This window comes from Elgaria multicarinata, chromosome 12 (genome assembly GCF_023053635.1).
Source record: "Elgaria multicarinata webbii isolate HBS135686 ecotype San Diego chromosome 12, rElgMul1.1.pri, whole genome shotgun sequence".
NCBI classification, from domain to species: domain Eukaryota; kingdom Metazoa; phylum Chordata; class Lepidosauria; order Squamata; family Anguidae; genus Elgaria; species Elgaria multicarinata.
The window spans coordinates 25,121,673-25,141,592 of NC_086182.1; the positions used below are offsets into that span (position 1 = coordinate 25,121,673).

A 19,920-nucleotide genomic window follows, 5' to 3' on the forward strand; every position below is an offset into this window, starting at 1 on the left:
TGGATATACAGTAATGAGAAAAAGAGGATTGTACCCTACATTTCTAATAAAGCTGTCTATTTGTGCTCCCTTTGTAAACTTGCTAGTTGTAATTTTAACAATTTGGACACGAGTAGTAATCTCTTTTCTACAACCAAAGTGGGAACACTATCACACGTTGCATACTCTGCCAACATTTATACTGTAAATGAGAATACTAAACATCTGGAATGATTAATTGTGAGGAGGAAGGTGTCGATACAAGAACATCTCAATTACACACACACACACACACACACACACACACACACACGAGAGAGAGAGAGAGAGAGAGAGAGAGAGAGAGAGAGAGAGAGAGAGAGAGAGAGACTTCAAAATGGACACAATATTGCTGCTCATCAGGCAATTCCACCTCCAGCCCTCCTAGACCAGCGTGAGCTATAAAGATGTCTTGGTACTGAAGGATATCTAAAATTAGTGAGGGACACCTCTGATTTTGTTCTTTATGATTATGAAGTTGAATTTTTTTTAAAAATCCCGTTTTTGTGCAAAATTGATAAAAACAGTCTACTGACCAAAGAAAATACTTTTTTGTAACAATTTTGAGGAGGAGGAGGAGGAGGAGGAGGAGGAGGATTTCTTACCCGCCTCTCCATTTGGATCGAGGCGGGGAACAACAGAAAGTATAAAAAACATGAAGAAGGTTACAAAAGAAGCTATGAGAAATGAATAACTGGCGTTGAACCTTAAAATCCTTCCCATTCATTCACACTTCTCTGGGGGTGGGAGGAATCTTTCAGTATTGAATTAGTTTCACAAATTGCGAGCATGTTTCCCAGCTGCCAATATGAAATGCTGTCAAATCAAATTAACTGTGGTGCATATACAATTTGTATCACTTGACATTCATATAAATGAACATGACAACAAGTGAGGTTTAAGGAATTATTCTATGCATCTAGTAAATACAAAGATCAATAGTTCTACAACCTAAAAAAAAAATGTGTGTGGAGTGCAGGGGGGACACGGTTAAAGCCTGTTCAGACACACTGAGATATATGTTCCCCAGGCAAACAAAGGCTGCAGAGTTCAGCACATAATGTATATGAGCTTAACCCCCATTGATTTCAGAAGATATGAAGTGTACAAAAATGCAGTGGATCTTGAGCATATACTGGTGGGTCTGTGCACCCCAAAAATGTTTCTGGTAAATATTTTTATTTATTTATTTATTACATTTTTATACCGCCCAATAGCTGAAGCTCTCTGGGCGGTTCACAAAAATTAAAACCACAGTAAAACACCCAACAGTTTAAAACACAATTACGAAATACAGTATAAAAAGCGCAACCAGGATAAAACCACACAGCAAAGTTGATATAGGATTAAAATACAGAGTTAAAACAGTAAAATTTAAATTTAAGTTAAAATTAAGTGTTAAAATACTGAGTGAATAAAAAGGTCTTCAGCTGGCGACGAAAGCAGTACAGTGTAGGCGCCAAGCGGACCTCTCTGGTATTCTAGTAAAGTATTATTTCATGATATGTACAATATCCTGTGAACCCTACTAAATATTTATATATAAAAACAATGACCTCAATGCTTTAAAAACTTGTTTCCCAACAATGTCTAAACTTTATGATTACTACAGCTGGAAAACATCTGCATTATTGATGGATTAGAAGATCAGCAAGGAAAAGAATGTGTTGACCTAACACAGTAAATTCTTGAGTTTATGTGAAACATTTTACATTCTTTCTTGTTTAGTTAAATAAACACCATTCAGTATAGAAATATGTTCAGAGAGCCACATTCATGGGCAAATACTATGACATTTTAAGTTACTGTGACGATGCTGTCGTGTTATCCAAGCACCTCTGGATTTTATATACCTGGCCACTAATCTTCCCTTTGTATAAAAAGCCAATTTACGTGGGAGTAAGACACATATTTCCCACGTCAGGGATGAAAACCACTTTGGGCTGAGGGCGAAGTGTGAGAAAAAAGTTGAAAGGAACATATAAGTTTGGGATTGGCTGAAAAAGTCACTAAGTGACATCTGAAGAAAACTTGTTTTGTAGGGAGGGACTTGCTTGATATTGTGCATTTAGTATGCAATTATGTACGCCTGCAGTCTGTACACCTATTATACAAAGTCATTCTCCTTCAAAAGAAAACTATCTCTACAAAGGCTGCTTAGAACTTTCCAACACTTGGGGAAAACACAAAATATAACTTTTCTAAGCCTTACTTCACATCAATAATCAGCTCTTAAGTCGTCTTCCAAGCTGGCAAAAACATCATCAATGCTGATTCCCTTTATTGGGATTTTATCTGGGCCTTGAAGCCAGATAAATAAACTGGCATTTGCCAACCTCCATTGGAGAAGCCCAACAGCTCTGTACTTCCACCTATCCCTCTGCTATAGCCCGATGGAATAGAAGGGAACACAATATAATTATCTTCCTTGTATGCCTCACTGTGCTTTGAGAGTCAAGAAATGTCTCAGAAATGGAAGGCTAGAAACTGCAACACAGGGGTACATGAAGGAAAAGTTGTTTCCTGTTCATATTTATCTTTAACACCCTCCAACCAAGAAACTGCGCAAGACAGGAGCCGTATGTGACAGAAAGAGGCTATGTCCATCCTTGGTCTAGACTGCTGTTCTCCCCATATATATGTCCTTTTTAATCCCACCTTCCAGGGCAGCCTAGATCCCCTCTTTTATCCTCACAACATCCCTGAAAGCAATTGTCCAAGGTTACCCAATACACTTTGTAGCTGAGCAGGGACCTGAACACAGGTTTCCCCAATCGAAGACAAGCATTTTAACAACTACATCACATTGGATTTTGTTTTCAAGGTCATAGCAATATTTTGGCACATTTGGGGGGCAGGCTGACGAATGTTTTTTGTGTACAGACTGGAATTACATGGTTTGCAATGCTATTACAAGCTTTATCATGTTGTGTTATTGTTATTGTCCAAGGCTGCAATTAAACAACTAGTTGCTCACCTGTGGTCAGTGGCTAAAAAGAAGTTTTGTGATGGTAGCACTGATATACCACTAAATTTCAGCAATGAGTTATGGCTGCAATGTTCTGCATCAAGGCCAGAAATTACAGCTTTCTACATGTGTTAGTGATGGCAGTTGATAAGGTAAAAAAAAGCATAGCTTCTGATACATGCTAAATAACGTATATCTTCAAAGCACTGTTAAGGTAATTAATTAGCAAATGGGAAAGAAAAGAAGGATGATGTCAACACTGGCGGCAGTGCAGAGTAAAAGTTTAAATGAATGCCTGCAAGGTAGTTGGTGTGTGACAACGTAATTACACTTAAAAGAAACATATCTACCAGAAAGCAGAGGTTGTGTGTAAAGAGTTGTGTCATAAAGCGAATTTTGGTTTTGTTTAAAAATAATCTACTTAGATTTTTACAGATCTGACACACACTGTGGTATCATGACTCATCGCAAGTTCCTGCGATGGAAAAACAAAACAAAAACAGTCAATACTGCAAGGAAGTGATCCCACATGCTGACACATTACATTGGTTGTTCAGCTTTATTTGTTAAACTCAAAACATGGGATAATGTTCAAAAGTAACCATAGCACCCAGCATTTAAAACAGAGGCATGGAACCCAGGAGACACTGCCTAATTTTATGTGGTCAGCGGCATCCCCTGATAATCAGAGAGGAAAGGGGAACTTAGCTGCAGAGTTTCACCGCTCCACAGCTCCGTTCTCAGCTTACTGTTGAGCAGCATGGGGTGCGTGCGAAGACTATTTTCACCAGGAAAATGGCGGCATAAAGGCTGAAGTCTCCAGGCCACAACCCCGATGAATATCACAGCATCCCACGTGGGGAACACCTGGGCTGCAGGGTTCATGTTTTCAAAAGGAGACTACCTGTTGTGCTGTGCATGCATACGGGAAAAAATATGAATGGACCTGGGGTTACAAGGAGAAGTAGGTCGGTGTGTGCGTTTTATGTGAGACACCGTATGTGGGTTCCTGTGCTATAGTTACTCCCAAATATGGCTGAGTGGATGGGCACAGCACAGAAGGTGACGAGAAGCCTTTAACATCCTATTTTCTGCTGTCAAAGAAGTGGATTCTGGTTATTAGAAGCTAGGCATACAGTTCTTTCATTTCACTGCAGCACTTGAACGGGACTTTAAAAGACATTTATCTGACAAAAGGGACAGATTTAATTCTAAATCAACACAAGGTTTCCTGTCCCATTACAGCTCTGCTGGCTTCCCTACATCTTCCCCACAGCTTTTATAAACAAACAGTATGAGTTGCAAAATGGAAAAAGAGTGTTTTAGTGAATGGTGCTAAATAATAATTTAAATAACTGTTTTAATACAGGCAGGTTATCCAGCCAGCATACATTGGTCACGTAACACTGTTTGGGTTATTTTTATTCCAATAGATGTTCCTCTTCACAAACTCTTGCAACGTAACCATGACAACTATAGCATACCAGTTTCTAGTTATAGCCTTGCAGCTGTGTACATAATATGGTCATTTGAGCTGCTGTTAAACAACAACGTTTCAACAATATTTCTCCTCTTCTCCCTTTCTATACTTCCCACCCCCATCCCCTAATTCTAAGCCAGAGTCCCCTGTGGTTGGCAAAATGTCTGTTTCGGATATATATGCATAAGCTCAAACAGCCTACGAACCTTTCTGGAAAAAACCTTGACGCTAGTGATCTCATTGATTTCCATGGCATTATATGCCTACTGAGACAAATATTCCACACACACACACACACAATGGAAGTAAGATTATTTTTTCAAGCATCTAGAAAACAAGCATTTGGACATGACTAGAACTATATTCTACCTTCTAACACCAAACCTATAACTATTAGTAGGTATTACTGCTAGAACACACAATGTTAGACTCTGGGTTAGTACACTTAGACACTGTAGTTAACTAAAGGTGTTCTACCTGAACTCAGCTGGGATTGGTTCAGAGGCTCTGAAACACATGCTGAACCTGGCTTTACACTATCCATCTCCAAATCTGCATGTGGTTTTGGGGAGGTGGAGAATGAGGCAAGAAAACGACAAACAAGTTTAATGCAAAAATTAAATTAAATTTTAAAATGCTAGACACTAGCATCTTGATTTGCCAAGACAGTATTCATGCAGTAGTACGTCAAATCGCTGTTTATCTTAGGTTTCAGAAGGAATTGGTTTGCAATTTCTTGCTGATATGGGTGTAAAACAGATATGCATCTGTAACACAGATGTGAGTGTAAAATAGGAATGTGACTCCTGTATCACCATTTACTATCTAATACCTCTAAATATAGTAAGTGCCACCAGATCAAAACTGATTTTGACCAATGTACATTAGAAATTTCTTCCATGAGGAAAAAATGTTTGTAGCCTTTTCTTACTACTTAGAAATAGATATACGACATGCACCTGCAGCAGACTTGTTAAGATGCAGCTGTTCCTATGGTCAAAAAGTACTGTAGAGTATCTCTACCTCGCAGAGAATGTGACATGAAGAATTTTTATTTAAGGCCTGCTAGGGCCTTTAGAGAAACCTCAGGATTCTCAGCTTCCATGGAGCATTTGACAAAAAGGTTTTATTAAATACAGTATATTCAACCAAAATGGAACAACTAGATGCTGCATGGAGGAAGAGGCCGGGTCTTCACCTTTCTCTTTCACAATTGCAATTTCAAGGAAGCCCATTCAAACTTGCTGGCTGGTTAGTTTGCGCCAAAGAACCATTTCACATCCCTAGCAATAATTTGATCAGCCAGTGAAAAGGAGAAAAGGAAGTATGTATGTATATCCTTAATTCGAAAGATGCTATGTGGAATGGCATCTGGGGATCCCCTTCGTTCTCTTGCTCTATTACTTCTTCCTATAATTTTGGAGCACAACACAGCTTCATTGTAATTAACAATGGCGACAAAAGAAAGCGCTCGCTTACTCCACAGTTAAGCTGAAAACATGAACACCTTGCTAATTTGGGATACCCCTTCTTTGTGTCTATGAGCCTTCTAGAACAAAAAATTATGGACGTCCACAATCGCTACAGCCTCTAAGCCAGCATTATGAGTCTCCATGAAATCCATCAGTACTATAAAGCTGTTTTCCTAAACTACTTTTAAAAAATATGTTCCTTTTTATTTGACGTATATGAACTATGTATAAGAACATATTAGTAGCACATCCCTTCTAACAGCATAAAATATGCTATTCAAAGGCCTGTGAAATACATCTCTTCCACTGCTGCTCAATTGTGTGTGTGTGTCTGTGTCTGTGTGTGTAGCAACCAAACATTACTTCTGAAGTTGAAGCTGAAGGAGATGCTTCCACCTCTCATTTTAAAGATTACAGGGGGGATCAAAATCCCTATTACAGAAAACACTAAAAAATAATTATTATATTTTAATGATGGAGCTTGATTTTTAAAAACGCCATTTTTTTTCAAGGCATGCACATTTAAGATTATCTCTCTCTGTTTTTGTGATATGGTTTCACAGTTGCTGGTTTTTATGTTGGCTCCAACTGAAATCGAAGTTATCTCTAAGAATCTGAGATTTTTTTCTGAGAGCTGGAACAAGAATAAATTAAAATTATTGCCATTCTTGTTCTACCCCCCTGTGCACCGTTTCTATTTTATGCTCAAAACTGTAATGGAATTCGGGTGAAATAAGGAAGAAAGTGCCATAAATTCCACTTTAACGTCCTTGTAAATTCCTAAAACAAGTACTGACTAAGTTGTATATGAAAGATGATGAGATAGAGAAAAAAAGAATAAATAAAAACGTACAAGGGGGGAAGTAGCTCCAGGACGCTGGACGGGCTCCATGGGCCGGGGAGACTGGGAAAGTACAATTCAAAAGAAAAATATATATATTATAATGAGCATCCATTTTAAAAACAGGACATTTTCATTTTAAAAGACTGGAAAGTTTCGCAATCATTTCTTGGAACTCAAGCATTAGACAATGGATACGGAACTAATTCTGCATGTGCTGGGTGCTCCCACAGTTGCACATACATGCTTCCCATCCCCTGAGATTCAACATTATATGGGAATTAGGGATGCATCAGCACAATACATTTAGTTCCACAGCACTTAAACAAAATAATTCAGTGATGTAATGACACAAGATTGGCCATTCCAACTCGAAGTGCAACATCTCTACACAAAGAGTTAAAATGCTAAACATTCAAGAAGATCCCAGCATTTATAAGCAAGTTCAATGATCTGCACACTTGAGTGTTTTTCCCACCAAACTAGATTTAATGAAACAAAAGTCAACACAGCTGCTTTTATTTATTTCTCTGTGTGCAGCTCTGTCCTTCTTGAGAAATGAGAAGAAAAATGCTGGAAATGAAGTCGGCCGTGTAACTTACTGCTACATACCATGAGAAAACAGGAGTTGTTTTTGACATGTTACTATAATCTGTGGGATTACAAATCTGCATGAAAACTTCCTTTCCGAGGGAAAGTGGCACAAATGGTTATGGTTGGACGGATCCAGGAGCTCCTAGATGAAACAAACTACCTTGACCCATTTCAATCTGGCTTCCAGCTGGGGGTAAGAGCTGAAACTGCTTTGGTACCCTTCTGGTTGATGACCTTAATCAGAGGAGGTGTGAGCCTCTTGATCATCCTCTATCTCTCTACAGCTTTTTATACCATTAACTATCCTTTCTGGACCAAAAGCACAGCATGGCGGGAGTAGAACCATTGGGTTACAGTGGTTCTACTCCTATCTGACCAGAAGGTTACAAAACTGTTGCTCTGAGATTGCTCCTCAGCTTGTCCTAAATATAAACTGGCGTTTTCAAGTGTTCAGTCTTTCAAAAAGCTTCAAGCAAGAGTTCAATGAGAACAGCTGAAAATTCCAATGTAGCTTCTACACTCCCTTCCCTGCTAACCCCTCCTTCCAAGCCAAAGAAGCCTTACCTTGGGGAAGTGGGTAGCAGGCAATGGAGTTATTGGCTACCCTGAACACAAATGATGTGCAAAGCTTATCACAAACTCCACATTTCCCTGCAGGAAAAGACTCTCCATGTGTCACTTCCCACCAAGGAGAAGCCCATCAGGACATTTTCTGTAAGGGTTTTTTTTCTTCTAGGAAGAATGTGGGAGAAAACTGAAATAAAGATGAACTGCAAGGCCTCAATGTAGCGAGATCCTCCTTGAATTGAATTTGGGTTACACAAATTGAGTGAAGGGGTGTGTTCACATTTCCTTTTTTGAGTGGTCACACCATCCCTACTGAGAGTAGTGTTTCTCTCTGTGTGAATTTTCTTGTGAGGTTCCACAGGTTTGTATTTCATCTCCTATAAAAGCTTTTCAATCAGGCTTTTGGCCTACATCATTTGTGAGATGTATCACCTGTTTTTGTGTCTCTAAGGCCATAGCTAGACCTACCTGCTATCCCCTGACAGAGGAGGGAAGATCTCACATTGTGTTTAACGTGAGATCCCTCCTCTGTCTACACATAACACACGACGACCTCAGCAGGAGAAGTGTCGCTTCCACCATTTTAATTTTTTTTTAAACGACCAGCAGCGCACGAACACACGTTTGCTAAAGATAAGTGTTTTTTAAAATTTAAATTATTTTCCCTATTCCCACTATACAATATACAAAACCCATTAGACATTTTACCCCAGATGACTGTTAGCAACCATTCCTAATCCAGAAATAATCTCTTACTGAATTATTGCATTTTAGATCTCATTAAGCCACCATCCCTTTAAAACAACCTGTTCAGTCTCCCAGCCAATTTCTGAGTAATACTCATAACAGATGACAAAAAGACAAAAAAAGTGTCTAAAGGATTTGACAGATGTGCAATTTAGGATCAAAGTCATACATAGAGCGAGAGAGTGAAGTAATCCCATAAAGTGATAGATGCATTTCGTCTTAATGGATTCAACAGGAGCTGAATAAATATGAACAAATATGGTGTCCTGCAAGACAGGCCACCATATTTGTTCATATCAAGGTTTTTTTTTGGTCTATTTTGCAAAGGAAAGCTTTTACATGTTTACTGGCTTCAGGAATGACACTAGAGTACAGAGTTTTGCAGTAATGGGTGATAACAGTAAGTCAGGAAGAGAACTAGTGTTTTCGTTCTAGCCCAACACTCTACACCAGAGATGGGGAAGGTGTGGTTATCCAGGTGCTGTTGGATTCTAACTCCCATCATCTCTGAGCAGTGGCTATGCTGGCTGGGGCTGACTGGAATTGGAGTCCAACATCTGGAGTCCACAGGTCCCCTTCCTGCATCCACCATCTCCCTGCTAATAGTCTGCTTATCATGTGCACACCTAGGATTAAACTTTGTGAACAACACTTTCGGGCATTTGTAAGGTGTGCCTCACAGGTAGCTGAGTACAACCAACTGGTCACAGCAGGGAGCCCAGTCATGCAATGATTCTCAGTCCAACAGCCTTGTAAAAGTCTTCGTAAGAAAACTTGGGTAAATCAACTTCTTGTTTAGATCAATTTAACGAGATGTTAAGACTCTGCATGTTTTAAAAGATTTATCAAAAAGTATGCTCAAAACATGAGCCCTACAGCCACATAAAGAGTAACAAATTTGTGACCCTTTATACACAAAAATATACTTGTATCAGGCACAATATGTTAGCATTTTACCATTCCTTACGAAGGATGAATTTCATAATATAAAGTAATTTTCGTAATATAAAGAAGCAACACTTAATTCAAGGACTACAATATCCACATGGAATATAGTAAAGTTAAAAGCTTTTAAACAGAATGATTAATTCTCTGCTTTGCTGTACTAGGAATCCTGAAGTGCCTTTTATTAACTTTACGCTGTTTCTAGAATCTCCCAACTCCATAAAAACAGTATCTAGGCAATATCTGATGTGCAGATGTAGAATAACATGATCAGCATACTTGATGTTAACAACACATGCAGAACATCCATATGAAGTTGCTCTTAGAAAATCCTCTACTAGTATGGCTGACAAACAAAGTAATGGTGGGAAAGGAACAGAAGAGACAAACAGAAAAGGCATGATACCTGTTTGCACAATAGTAGTGTAACAGAACAGACAAGCTGAGAAAGACAGAAACACCTGCCCAATCCTTATCTCTCACACCACCAGTCAAAAGCCTGACAAACCTGGTTTAAATACAACTAGATATGGAATTATATACCAAAAAGGAACACACAGTTCATGCAAGCAAGCATCAAAGTTGCATTAAGGAACCAGTATCTGTGGCCTTAGCTAGACCTAAGGATTATCCCAGGCAAATGGAGGGGTCGGCCCTGCCTGCGCCTGGGATCCCCTGTGTGTCATTTGGATGCACAGGGATGATCCCGGGACAATCCGGGGATATAGGCTTGGTCTAGCCATGGCCTGTGTTTCTATTTCCTCTGCCATTTTCAAACTCCATTGATAGAAAGCATTACAGACATTTCTTATCATAAGGAATAAATTCAGTACTCTCAGCAGCAGGATTAATTGGACTTGCAGTGCTGACTTTAATATGGCTGTCTGCGTGTGAAGAAATTTTCCTTTCCAGAGTTTTGTGTCTGGAATAATTAGTCACTATCAACAGTTTTAATTATTATTTCCATCTGATTTTGTTTTTACCCTTAGCACAAAGAACATCTCCTTCCCCATAAAAAATATAGAACAGTAGCTGGGATCAAAGGGTTGGGTATGGTGCAAGCACTTCTCCCTTCCTATTGCAGCCCATCTCCTCTCCACAGGGCGGGGAAATGCTTCTGGAGGTCAAGGAACCTATGGAGTAGGATTTGATACACTGTGGGGGCAGTGGCTAGTATAAGAAAACGATAGCATTCCTCTCCTCTCCCCCATGTGCAAGCCGAATAATTTTCTGCTGAGGGTTGGCGGGGGGAGAGAGGAAGAGAAGAAGGTGGATGAGAGGAAGATGCCGGTGGGGGACACGATCCCTTTATACCACATTCATAATTTCATTCTTACATTTTCCCTTTGAAAACAAAGAGGTAATGGCTATCGGACAATCTTTCACTCAAATGAACAGAAAAGAGAAAAGGGCTGAAACCCAAAGGGGAAATTTAACTTTTTAAAAAACCAAGGAAGAGAGAATACAATAAATACAGCTGATTACACTACAGAGAATGTCTTATGTAACTTGAGTGTTAAATGTTCCACCATTATCTGACACTCATTTAAGAAGTAACTGTCAATAGGGAACAAGGATGATACAGTGGTAGGTGCTATACAGATGCCTTATGTCTACACACAAGAACACATGTGCACATGTTTGCCTACACCTCTGCCAGACACTGATGAATCTGGCTGTGTTGTGGGCTGGAATAATCAGTTACACACTTCAGGCGAGGCTCAGAGGAAACGCTGCCTCCACACTGACTCACCATTTCCATTTCTTGAAGCACCTAGTTTTTCCTTGGATTGTTATCCAAGTATGGAATGGGTCTTTCTGCTGAGCTATAGGCTCTTGCTAGACCATACCCCAAGATCAAAGGGTTGTGGAATCGAACCTAAAACACATGGGACTTGAAAGCAAAGTTTGGCATTTATGAGCTTTTCTGCATTTTTTTAATTTTTTTTTTTTTTTTTTGCTTGTTATCTTAAAAAGCTATCAAACTTTTAGCCATTTTCAAGCAAAATGGGAGATCACTGTTTTTGGCAGAAATTGAATTAGGAATAATGCCTAATATACTGATGAATAAACCAGCATTTATATACAGTTATATAATCTGATAGCTGCTGTAAACCCTCAGTGCTGTGTGGAATATATATATATATAAGCTTCTTTGGAATCCTCTTCAGTTTCCAAACTGGTTCGTCATGCAGTCCAGGTGGGGACTATTCAAGCAATTAAAGCCCAATCTTCTATTGAGGGCAACTTTAAAAAGCATTTTGCAGGGGACTGCCTCTGAGGACTGCTCAAAAAGTACAGTTAGAGAAGCTAAGCTGTATGTGGTTGATCGTGTCGTGTACCCATGACATGCCCAATTTTTCTTTCAGAAAAACTGCAGGCATAGGTGACATGTGATCCACATCGGATCCACAGCAAGACAAGATCCCAAACGGTGACCCACCCTGGCTGTTTCTGAATTAAAAATCATGTACACAAGGGCAAACCTTGTGATCACATGTAGTTTGAACCTTAATTCAAAACAGAGTTGCTTGGCTGATAACTAGAACAGTATAATGAGACCCCAATTCACCAGGTTAAACAACTGCATTGGTTTCCAGTCCATTTCCAGGCACAATTCAAGGCATTAGTGCTTACCTTTAAAGCCCGTTACAGTTTGAGGTATGAGTATCTGAAGGATCATCTACTCTAAAATTAGCCTAGCATGTGGCAAACGAAAGAAAGGTTCTCTCTGATATGGCACACCGTTTATGGAATGCTTCCTCCAGGGGAGGTCACCTGGCACAGACTCTAATCTCCGTTCAGCACCAGAGAAAGGTCATTTTATTTTCCCATGCTTTTTATTCTTCATGTTTTTCCATCTGCGGTTTCATTGTGTGTTCGCTTTGTATCTGCTAGTTAAATGGCTGATCCCATTACTCTTCTTACCGTGATTTCAGTAAATAACTCTGGGAATGTTTTTTACGCTTGAAGGCAGGCTACATACATTCACAGACGCTAACAAAAAAGCCACTATCTAGCAACAAGAAGATGGTATTAAATTGGGCAAGGGACAGGATAAGAGTGGGGGTTAGTTTCTGAGTTTTGACTGGAAAGCCAAGCATTATTAGGAGCCAAGGTGAAGAGGATGAGAAGCTGTTAAATCCCTGTTCATTTTTTACAAGGCAGGTTATCAACTTCCCTCCATATGGTAACTTGAAAAGACACAACGACAGAAGAAATACCTTCTCACACGAACTACCACTTTTAAGGATATTGAGAAAGCTTACAAAACATATATGGCAATCATAATCAAAAGGCAAATTAAAATATTTAAACAGCACAAACTGTGCACTGAAAAATACTTATATGGATTTATACAGTGAAATAAATTTTATGTGGATGTTCAGCATGTAAGAACACATCAAAGCTATACCAAATTGGCTGAAAACAATGGTGTGGGGAAGAGGGATTTTCAACATTCTACCCTATTATACACATTCAATTAAAATGCACATACACGTACCTGGCTTTGGCACGGAATTGGTTACAGACTGAGGAACTTTGTCATTAATTAGTTCAACACATTCACTAGGAAAGAATCCCACCTGTGAAAAAGAGAAATAGATGGTTGTTCATGTCTGCAGCATATATAAAATGGTATCTGAACAGAACCACGTGTGAAGCCATGTTCTAATAGTTTTGCAGTAAAGGGGCTATTTCCATAACACCACAATATTCAAACTATATGTGGCCGGGGAGGGGAGGGAAGTAGTGGGTAGGGATGACAAATGGCTTAGCCCTGCAAACTATATCCTTGGCTGATTGCAAACTGCTATACTATATTATTTTAAGACTTAAAATAAGCAGATTATGGTCTGGGGATTCCTGGTGTTTAATGCTCTTGAATTCCTTGAAGGAAGGTTGTGACGTGGCTAACGAATTCTTATTCTTTAATCCCATCCAATTCTCCACTCAAACATCTGCTAAAAGGCACTTCTTTTGGAGGAAAGAAGATCATATAAATGTATGGTTAAAAGATTTTCCAAGACGTTATTTTCCTCCTGAGAAAGAGACAAGCTGAAAATGTGCAAGGCACTTAATTCCCTAATAAATGGGAACACTTGCAGCTTCTGCCATCCCCTCTTAAAATTATATCAGATACTATTTCACAAGTCATCATCTGCTGAAGAACAACACTACACCTATACCTTTTGAGTTACAAGAATGTAGTCGTGGTTGCTGAAGAACTGTAATCCCTGTGCCCATTAGTGATATGAAGATCTAGGTTTGCTAAGTGACATACAGTAATGGCGTTGTCTGCACGTAACAACAAGCCACCATGGGTGAATTGCCATTCTGCATTTGAAAAATTCAAGCTGCAGTGGGCCAGGTGGGTCACCCAAATCCAGTCGGATGGGCCACCCAGAACCCATGGTGTGTTTAAGGTTTGTGGGTCTCTTGTTAATCGTACTAACAACCCACCCTGGCTGGGTTCACACATAATAAGTTGTAGTGCACCACACCGCAACTTGAATTTTCAAAACGGTGGCCAACAGCACAACGACAAGCCCAGAAGGGAATTTCACCTACGGTTGCTTCCTATTATATGCGAACCGACTCAATGAACTCTCACCGGATCCCAGCAGAACAAGGATTCTATATGCAGGCTATCAAAGACTAATTTTCCCTAAATGGTATTTTAATGCCACCAGTTTACTGGTATTTCTTGGCTGCAGCAGTCAAAAAGCATTTAAAGCCACTTCCAAACTGTAAAACTACTGCTACTTTTAAACTGTCCAAAAAAGAAATATATTATTTGAGAAAGAAAGATAAGCAGTTTTCAGTTCCGTCAAGTAAGAGAACATGTCATATTTCAGCCTGGTTGAAACCAACATTGGATTCCCGTTACACCTAAACAATGGAACAATGCTAGTTATAAACCACTTTCCTTTTGCTTGATCTGACTGAATATCTCATTTCAAAACAGATAACGTTCATATTTTCTCCCCCATCACCCACCCACACACCCAGCCTTTCATACAAGCTACATTATAATAAGCAGCTCTTATTGTATGTCTGGAAAATAAATTCAAGAACACAGTTTCACAGAATTATGTGTTGGACCCAGACTTAGTCATTCTTGGGCTAGTCCCACTAAAATCAGTGGGGCAAAGTCTAAGCATGACTAAGTCTAGATCTAACCTTTAAACCTGCCAATGTTTGCACATTCCTTGTTACCTGTATTTACATGAGTTTGTGCAGCACAAGAAAGAAGGAAGTGAGTCTTAATCTCAGAGCAGTAACAGAAAATGATGCTTACTGTCGTGGACAGGTTAAGGCTATCCCTGAAACGTCATGTATTCTATATAATTTCCATCCCTAACTTATTAATTTTGCTTTCTATCTTGTTGAGGTCTGCAGATGTCTAAGTACATTCTATTTTAAGGTCTTTCCTCTTTCATAACTCCTCTAATTTCCCTTCCTGAAGGTCCTTGGGGCTGCATGTCATCACTGATCATTTCTGCTATTTTGCATTTAGAGGCCCTAATCTCTTTTCCTGTGTACATCACACTTTCTCCTTAAAATCCTCAAGCCTAAACTATTCCCACATAGTTTATTATACTTCACACTTTTCATGATACAGAGAGGAAAGCAATATTTTTTTTAAAAAAAAAAACCTGTGTATGTTTGTGTTTATGAAACATAAAGAACAAACCAACCAACTAGATACAGTGATTAGTCAGTGCAGATGTTAACTCTCTAGGAGCTCATCTACACCAAGCAGGATATTCCACCATGAAAGCAGTATGAATGGAGTATATAAAAGGCAGGAGCCACACTACTGCTTTATACCACTATTGAAGTGCACTGACAACTGTTGCGGCCCATTGACATGTACCATATACTGCTTTCATACCGCTATATCCTGCTTGATGCGGCTTCTGCCTTTTATATACCACTTTCATACCGATTTCATAGTGGAATATCCTGCTTGGTGTAGATGCATCCTAGGAAGGGCAACTGTACTTGAAGCTGCCTCGACCTAATAAATACCCACACACAATTATATGGACCAGGTTACCTTAAGGATTGTCTCCCCCTATATCACCCTCCTAGGCCAATATGATGTAGAGCATCACGGATGAAATAAAATAGCACAATTCAGCTGTTCTCATCTTCAGCTTTATGGTGCCCAGACTTTTCACAGGATTACAAGGAAAAATTAATGTCTTTCGCAGATTCATGGAAATCCACAGAGTATATCCCATGAGAGGTTTTTGAGGTTTCACAATATTAACTAATCTAACAATTGGCCATACCTGAAATCCATGCTTTCCCCTCCACCATGTGGTCAGTTCTTTTGGAGGCATGTCGATAACTGATACAATATCTCCTACCTGAAAATGAACAATATAAATTGTTGTCTCACTATGTTTTGAAAGGCAGCTTTGTTAATAAAAGCTACTGGGCTGTGGAAAAAAAATTCCAATGCTCTTATAAATAAACAGCACTATGAAATCTACACTTATAAAATCTGTCACTGAAGTATGAGCTAATGCATTATAAATGCTACATGGTGTACATTTTAATACATTCATAAGGAGCGGGCACTTGATCATAGCTAAAAAGCCAAAAGCTTTCTGATTAAAATTAGGAGTCTGGATTAACGGAAATATATCTTGGAAGCACAACATCCTTTGGGAAGGGTTCTTGAGCAAATGCACTCACTCGGTCATCTTTTAATCTTATACACATTGGTATATTAGTTTCTCTGCTCTGCTTTTTCTTTTTCTAATGAAGTTCAGAGTGACCTGACAAAGACATGTTCCTTGAAGTTAAAGCTAACAATGCAGTAAGGAAATGTGATGTTATATCAGCAGGATGGAAAGACGAAAGGAGACGTTGAAAAATTCCTTTGAGACCACTTGCCTAACATCAAACATTTAAAATAGTGTGCACGAGTCACTGAGTGCTTGCAAATGACACCAGCAAAGCTCAATCTATGCATATGAGACACTTTACTATTTCCCCTTGAAGTCTTTCAGTTTATCTCTGCTACCAGGAGGTCTTGCAAATCATTTTTTTAAAATGAAAACCAAAAAAATCCAGGGTTTTAATAGGAATTTGTGGACTACACCAAGTGCTTTACAGCACACATTTTATCTAGACCAGTCATGTGTTCCCCACAAAGAAAGTGGACATTTGTCAAAAATATATATTAAATACACCCCCACCCCCACACCACTACGTTCTAATTTTGTTAATAGAATTAGGAGATAGGGATTTTCATGTGAATAGGTTGTTTTAATTTGCTACTTCTTTACAATCTCCTTAGGAACTGATTTAACTTCCTGTATAATAAAATTAATAAACAAGGGAAATGTAAGTCACAAGACTTGGGACTGGGGCAGTTATTTAATAATTATGTGTAACAGATTGGAGAAGATCACATACTCTCTCCCTGCCCCCAACAGCCATTCTCTGACAGTGGGACCATTGTTAAAGGATTGGTAGCGGGATAACTTGCTCTCATGCTGGAATATTTTCACCTGTGAATTCTTAAACCCAATTAAGCATTACATCAGACGCAACTTTTTTTTTTTTTTTTTTTTAAAAAAAGGGCCGATGATCACCAGTGCTCCCTCTTATCCAGGATTTGAAGCCAGAGTCTCATTGTATAGCTGACTAGCTAATCTGGGTTTAGGAAAACCCTGGTTATTATTAACCTCATTTAATGTTGATATCAATATAATTCTGTTGTAGGGTTCCAGGTAGTGGTAGAAGGGATGGGCAAACTCACACTGAAAAAGAAGAATTAGATTCCACTGCCCACATCTGAACTGATTAAGAGATAATTAGCATTACATTTGGGAGAGGCTGATAAATACTCACACCATATCTTAAGGTGGACAATAATAGCAGAATTATTATACATTTATCTAGTGCTAAAAAATGAAACACTATGATCTGAATCATACCAGAAATAGCAACTTGATTGTTTTCCTTAAAATACTGCCCCAAAGCATCAGATACTAGCAGTGCAGGCAAGCAAACAATATAAACCTACATATAGCACCTAATGGGCATTCGCTGGAAAGAATAAAGTATTCAAAAACAGCCAGAAGCATATTTTCATTCCAGTACTCATTACTCAGCTACCAGCATGAGTCTAGGGTTCGAAAGAAGCACAAACATAAAATAAGCTTTCTGGGAGTGGGTAAAAATGGTTCACTTATTTTCATGCCCAGCTGCAGGAAAAGGGCTTTTACAACTCTGTACTCACATGTCCATTTTCTTAGCAGATGTACTCTAATGACCATGGTACCACACATACCGGGGGAAATCTTCCTGCTTATAATATATATGCAAGGAGAATTGCTAAAGTATTCCTCAAAACTAAAATTTCAGAGGCCCTGTTCAGAAGACACCCTTAACCCATGGCTTTAACCACGGTGAATAAGGGAAAAAGCCTTATTCACCGTGGTTAAACCCATGGTTTAAAGCGTCTTCTGAACACGGCTAGAATGTTGGCAATTGCTTAAGGAATGTTGCTTGACTGTTAGATTTTGGGTCTGATATATTTAAAGACCACCAAACAGATTTTCACTGAATATATGGCTGATTTCGTACATTCACTCTCATTTCCTGCAGATATTTAAAACACTAAGAATCCATATTTAATACATGCACAACTAGTACAAGATAGTTTCTTCCTCCTTCATTTGATAAGTAATATATATCCCTTCAATCATTTACCTCAAAGGACAGTTCGTCTGCTGCTTGAGCAATATATCTTTTAATAACGTGGGCAGCTGCAATAGCAGGAACATTAATGGACGATTCCTCGTGTACTAGGAGATGATTCCCCTTGTTATCAATCTGTAATAAAATATATGGCAGACTGTGAGGCAGTTGAGGACATGTGGCTCTGTGAATTGTTGTATTAACAGTTCGCACGGAGGAGGGATTTTATGGTAATTTATAGTGACAGCAGAACTTGAAGGGCTCCCTGTAAAAAAGAGAGCAAAAATACAATGTAGGTGCTATATACCAAGAACTGAATAGGAATGGTAGCAAATAAAACTGCAGGACAACATGCTTTAATAAACATCTACATTACCATTCTTGGGAACAAAGACAGCTCAATAACAGACCAACAGAATTTATGGTAGTATAGAAAGGTCATTCACAAGAATTTGTATTCTGGCAATTACAGTATTTCACTGTGCTCCAAACTTTCTATCATTTCTCTCTACTGCCTGAATGCAATAATCTTAGTGGACAATCTGCATATACATCCACCCCAGCCAGATAAGAGGAACAGTGTGTATATTATTATTATTATTATTATTATTATTATTATTATTATTATTATTATTATCATCATCATCATCATCATCATCATCATCTTGGTTTTTATGTTTTACCTTATTCCAAAAAGGGCTGGATTTACTCACGACAGATATCCCTATATATAATACAATGCTGTACACACTATAGTACCTCCATCCATGTGAGGGCAGGACCACAGTTTATCTTGTTGCCAGCAATGGTTGAGAGTCGTGACAGGTAAGCCATCAGCATCTGGGTGACAAGCTGCAGCGAGTAAAAAAAGGAACAGCGAAATTCATATGATGTAGGGTTTCCAAGCTTCAAACTTCAGGATGAGGTAGTAGAAGCCAACTATTTGCTGCAGAAAGCGTAAACATATTTTTCCTGCTCTATTAAACCAGAGACATCAGTGAAACATATTCAGTGAAAATGTTAGTAGATGATAGGATTTTTCTACCTCAAAAAAAACCCCAAAACTATTTAAGGTACCTTTTGCTAGATATCTTAAAACCTAAAGTATTCCATTTGGCATGAATTTCACGTACAAAATATTATAGCTATAATCCCAATTGTGCTTTCCTTATATCTGGAACGCCAGCTTTGAACAAAGCCGCTCACCAACGTGCTTGGGGTAAAAAAAAAAGAAAAAGTATTTGAACTTGGACAGTAGGGGCCAGATGTCCAGAGAGAAGTTGCATTATAGCAGCTAAATTACTCTGGTCTGGATTTTTGGACGAGGGAATCTCCGTTCTCTAATACTATTTTATCCTGTGCATGCACTCTGTGCTCAGAATTAAGTTCAGTCTTTTTCTCTCCTCAGTCCATGTGCAAAGCTATTTCCCCCATGCAATATTCATTTGCTCTCCTTCCTCAGCAATGTCCTCTGCCTCCTGGACATCATCAGCAGTCCATGGAGAACATTTGCAGCCCAGGTCTCAACCTGCCATCATTGCCCTTCGCTTCAGGTAGCACA

At 38.9% G+C, this 19,920-nt stretch overlaps 1 protein-coding gene across 1 annotated transcript in view; it reads right to left on the bottom strand.

The window, feature by feature from the left end:
- The window catches only part of ARHGAP32 (Rho GTPase activating protein 32), a 159,768-nt gene that overhangs the window by 57,050 nt on the left and 82,798 nt on the right, over positions 1–19,920 (bottom strand). Inside the window, exons 8-11 of the mRNA XM_063139524.1 lie at positions 19,119–19,211; positions 18,372–18,494; positions 15,935–16,012; positions 13,138–13,219 (exon numbers count right to left, since the gene is read on the bottom strand). Coding sequence (XP_062995594.1) covers positions 13,138–13,219; positions 15,935–16,012; positions 18,372–18,494; positions 19,119–19,211 — 376 coding nt within the window. The remainder of the gene's footprint in view (positions 1–13,137; positions 13,220–15,934; positions 16,013–18,371; positions 18,495–19,118; positions 19,212–19,920) is intronic.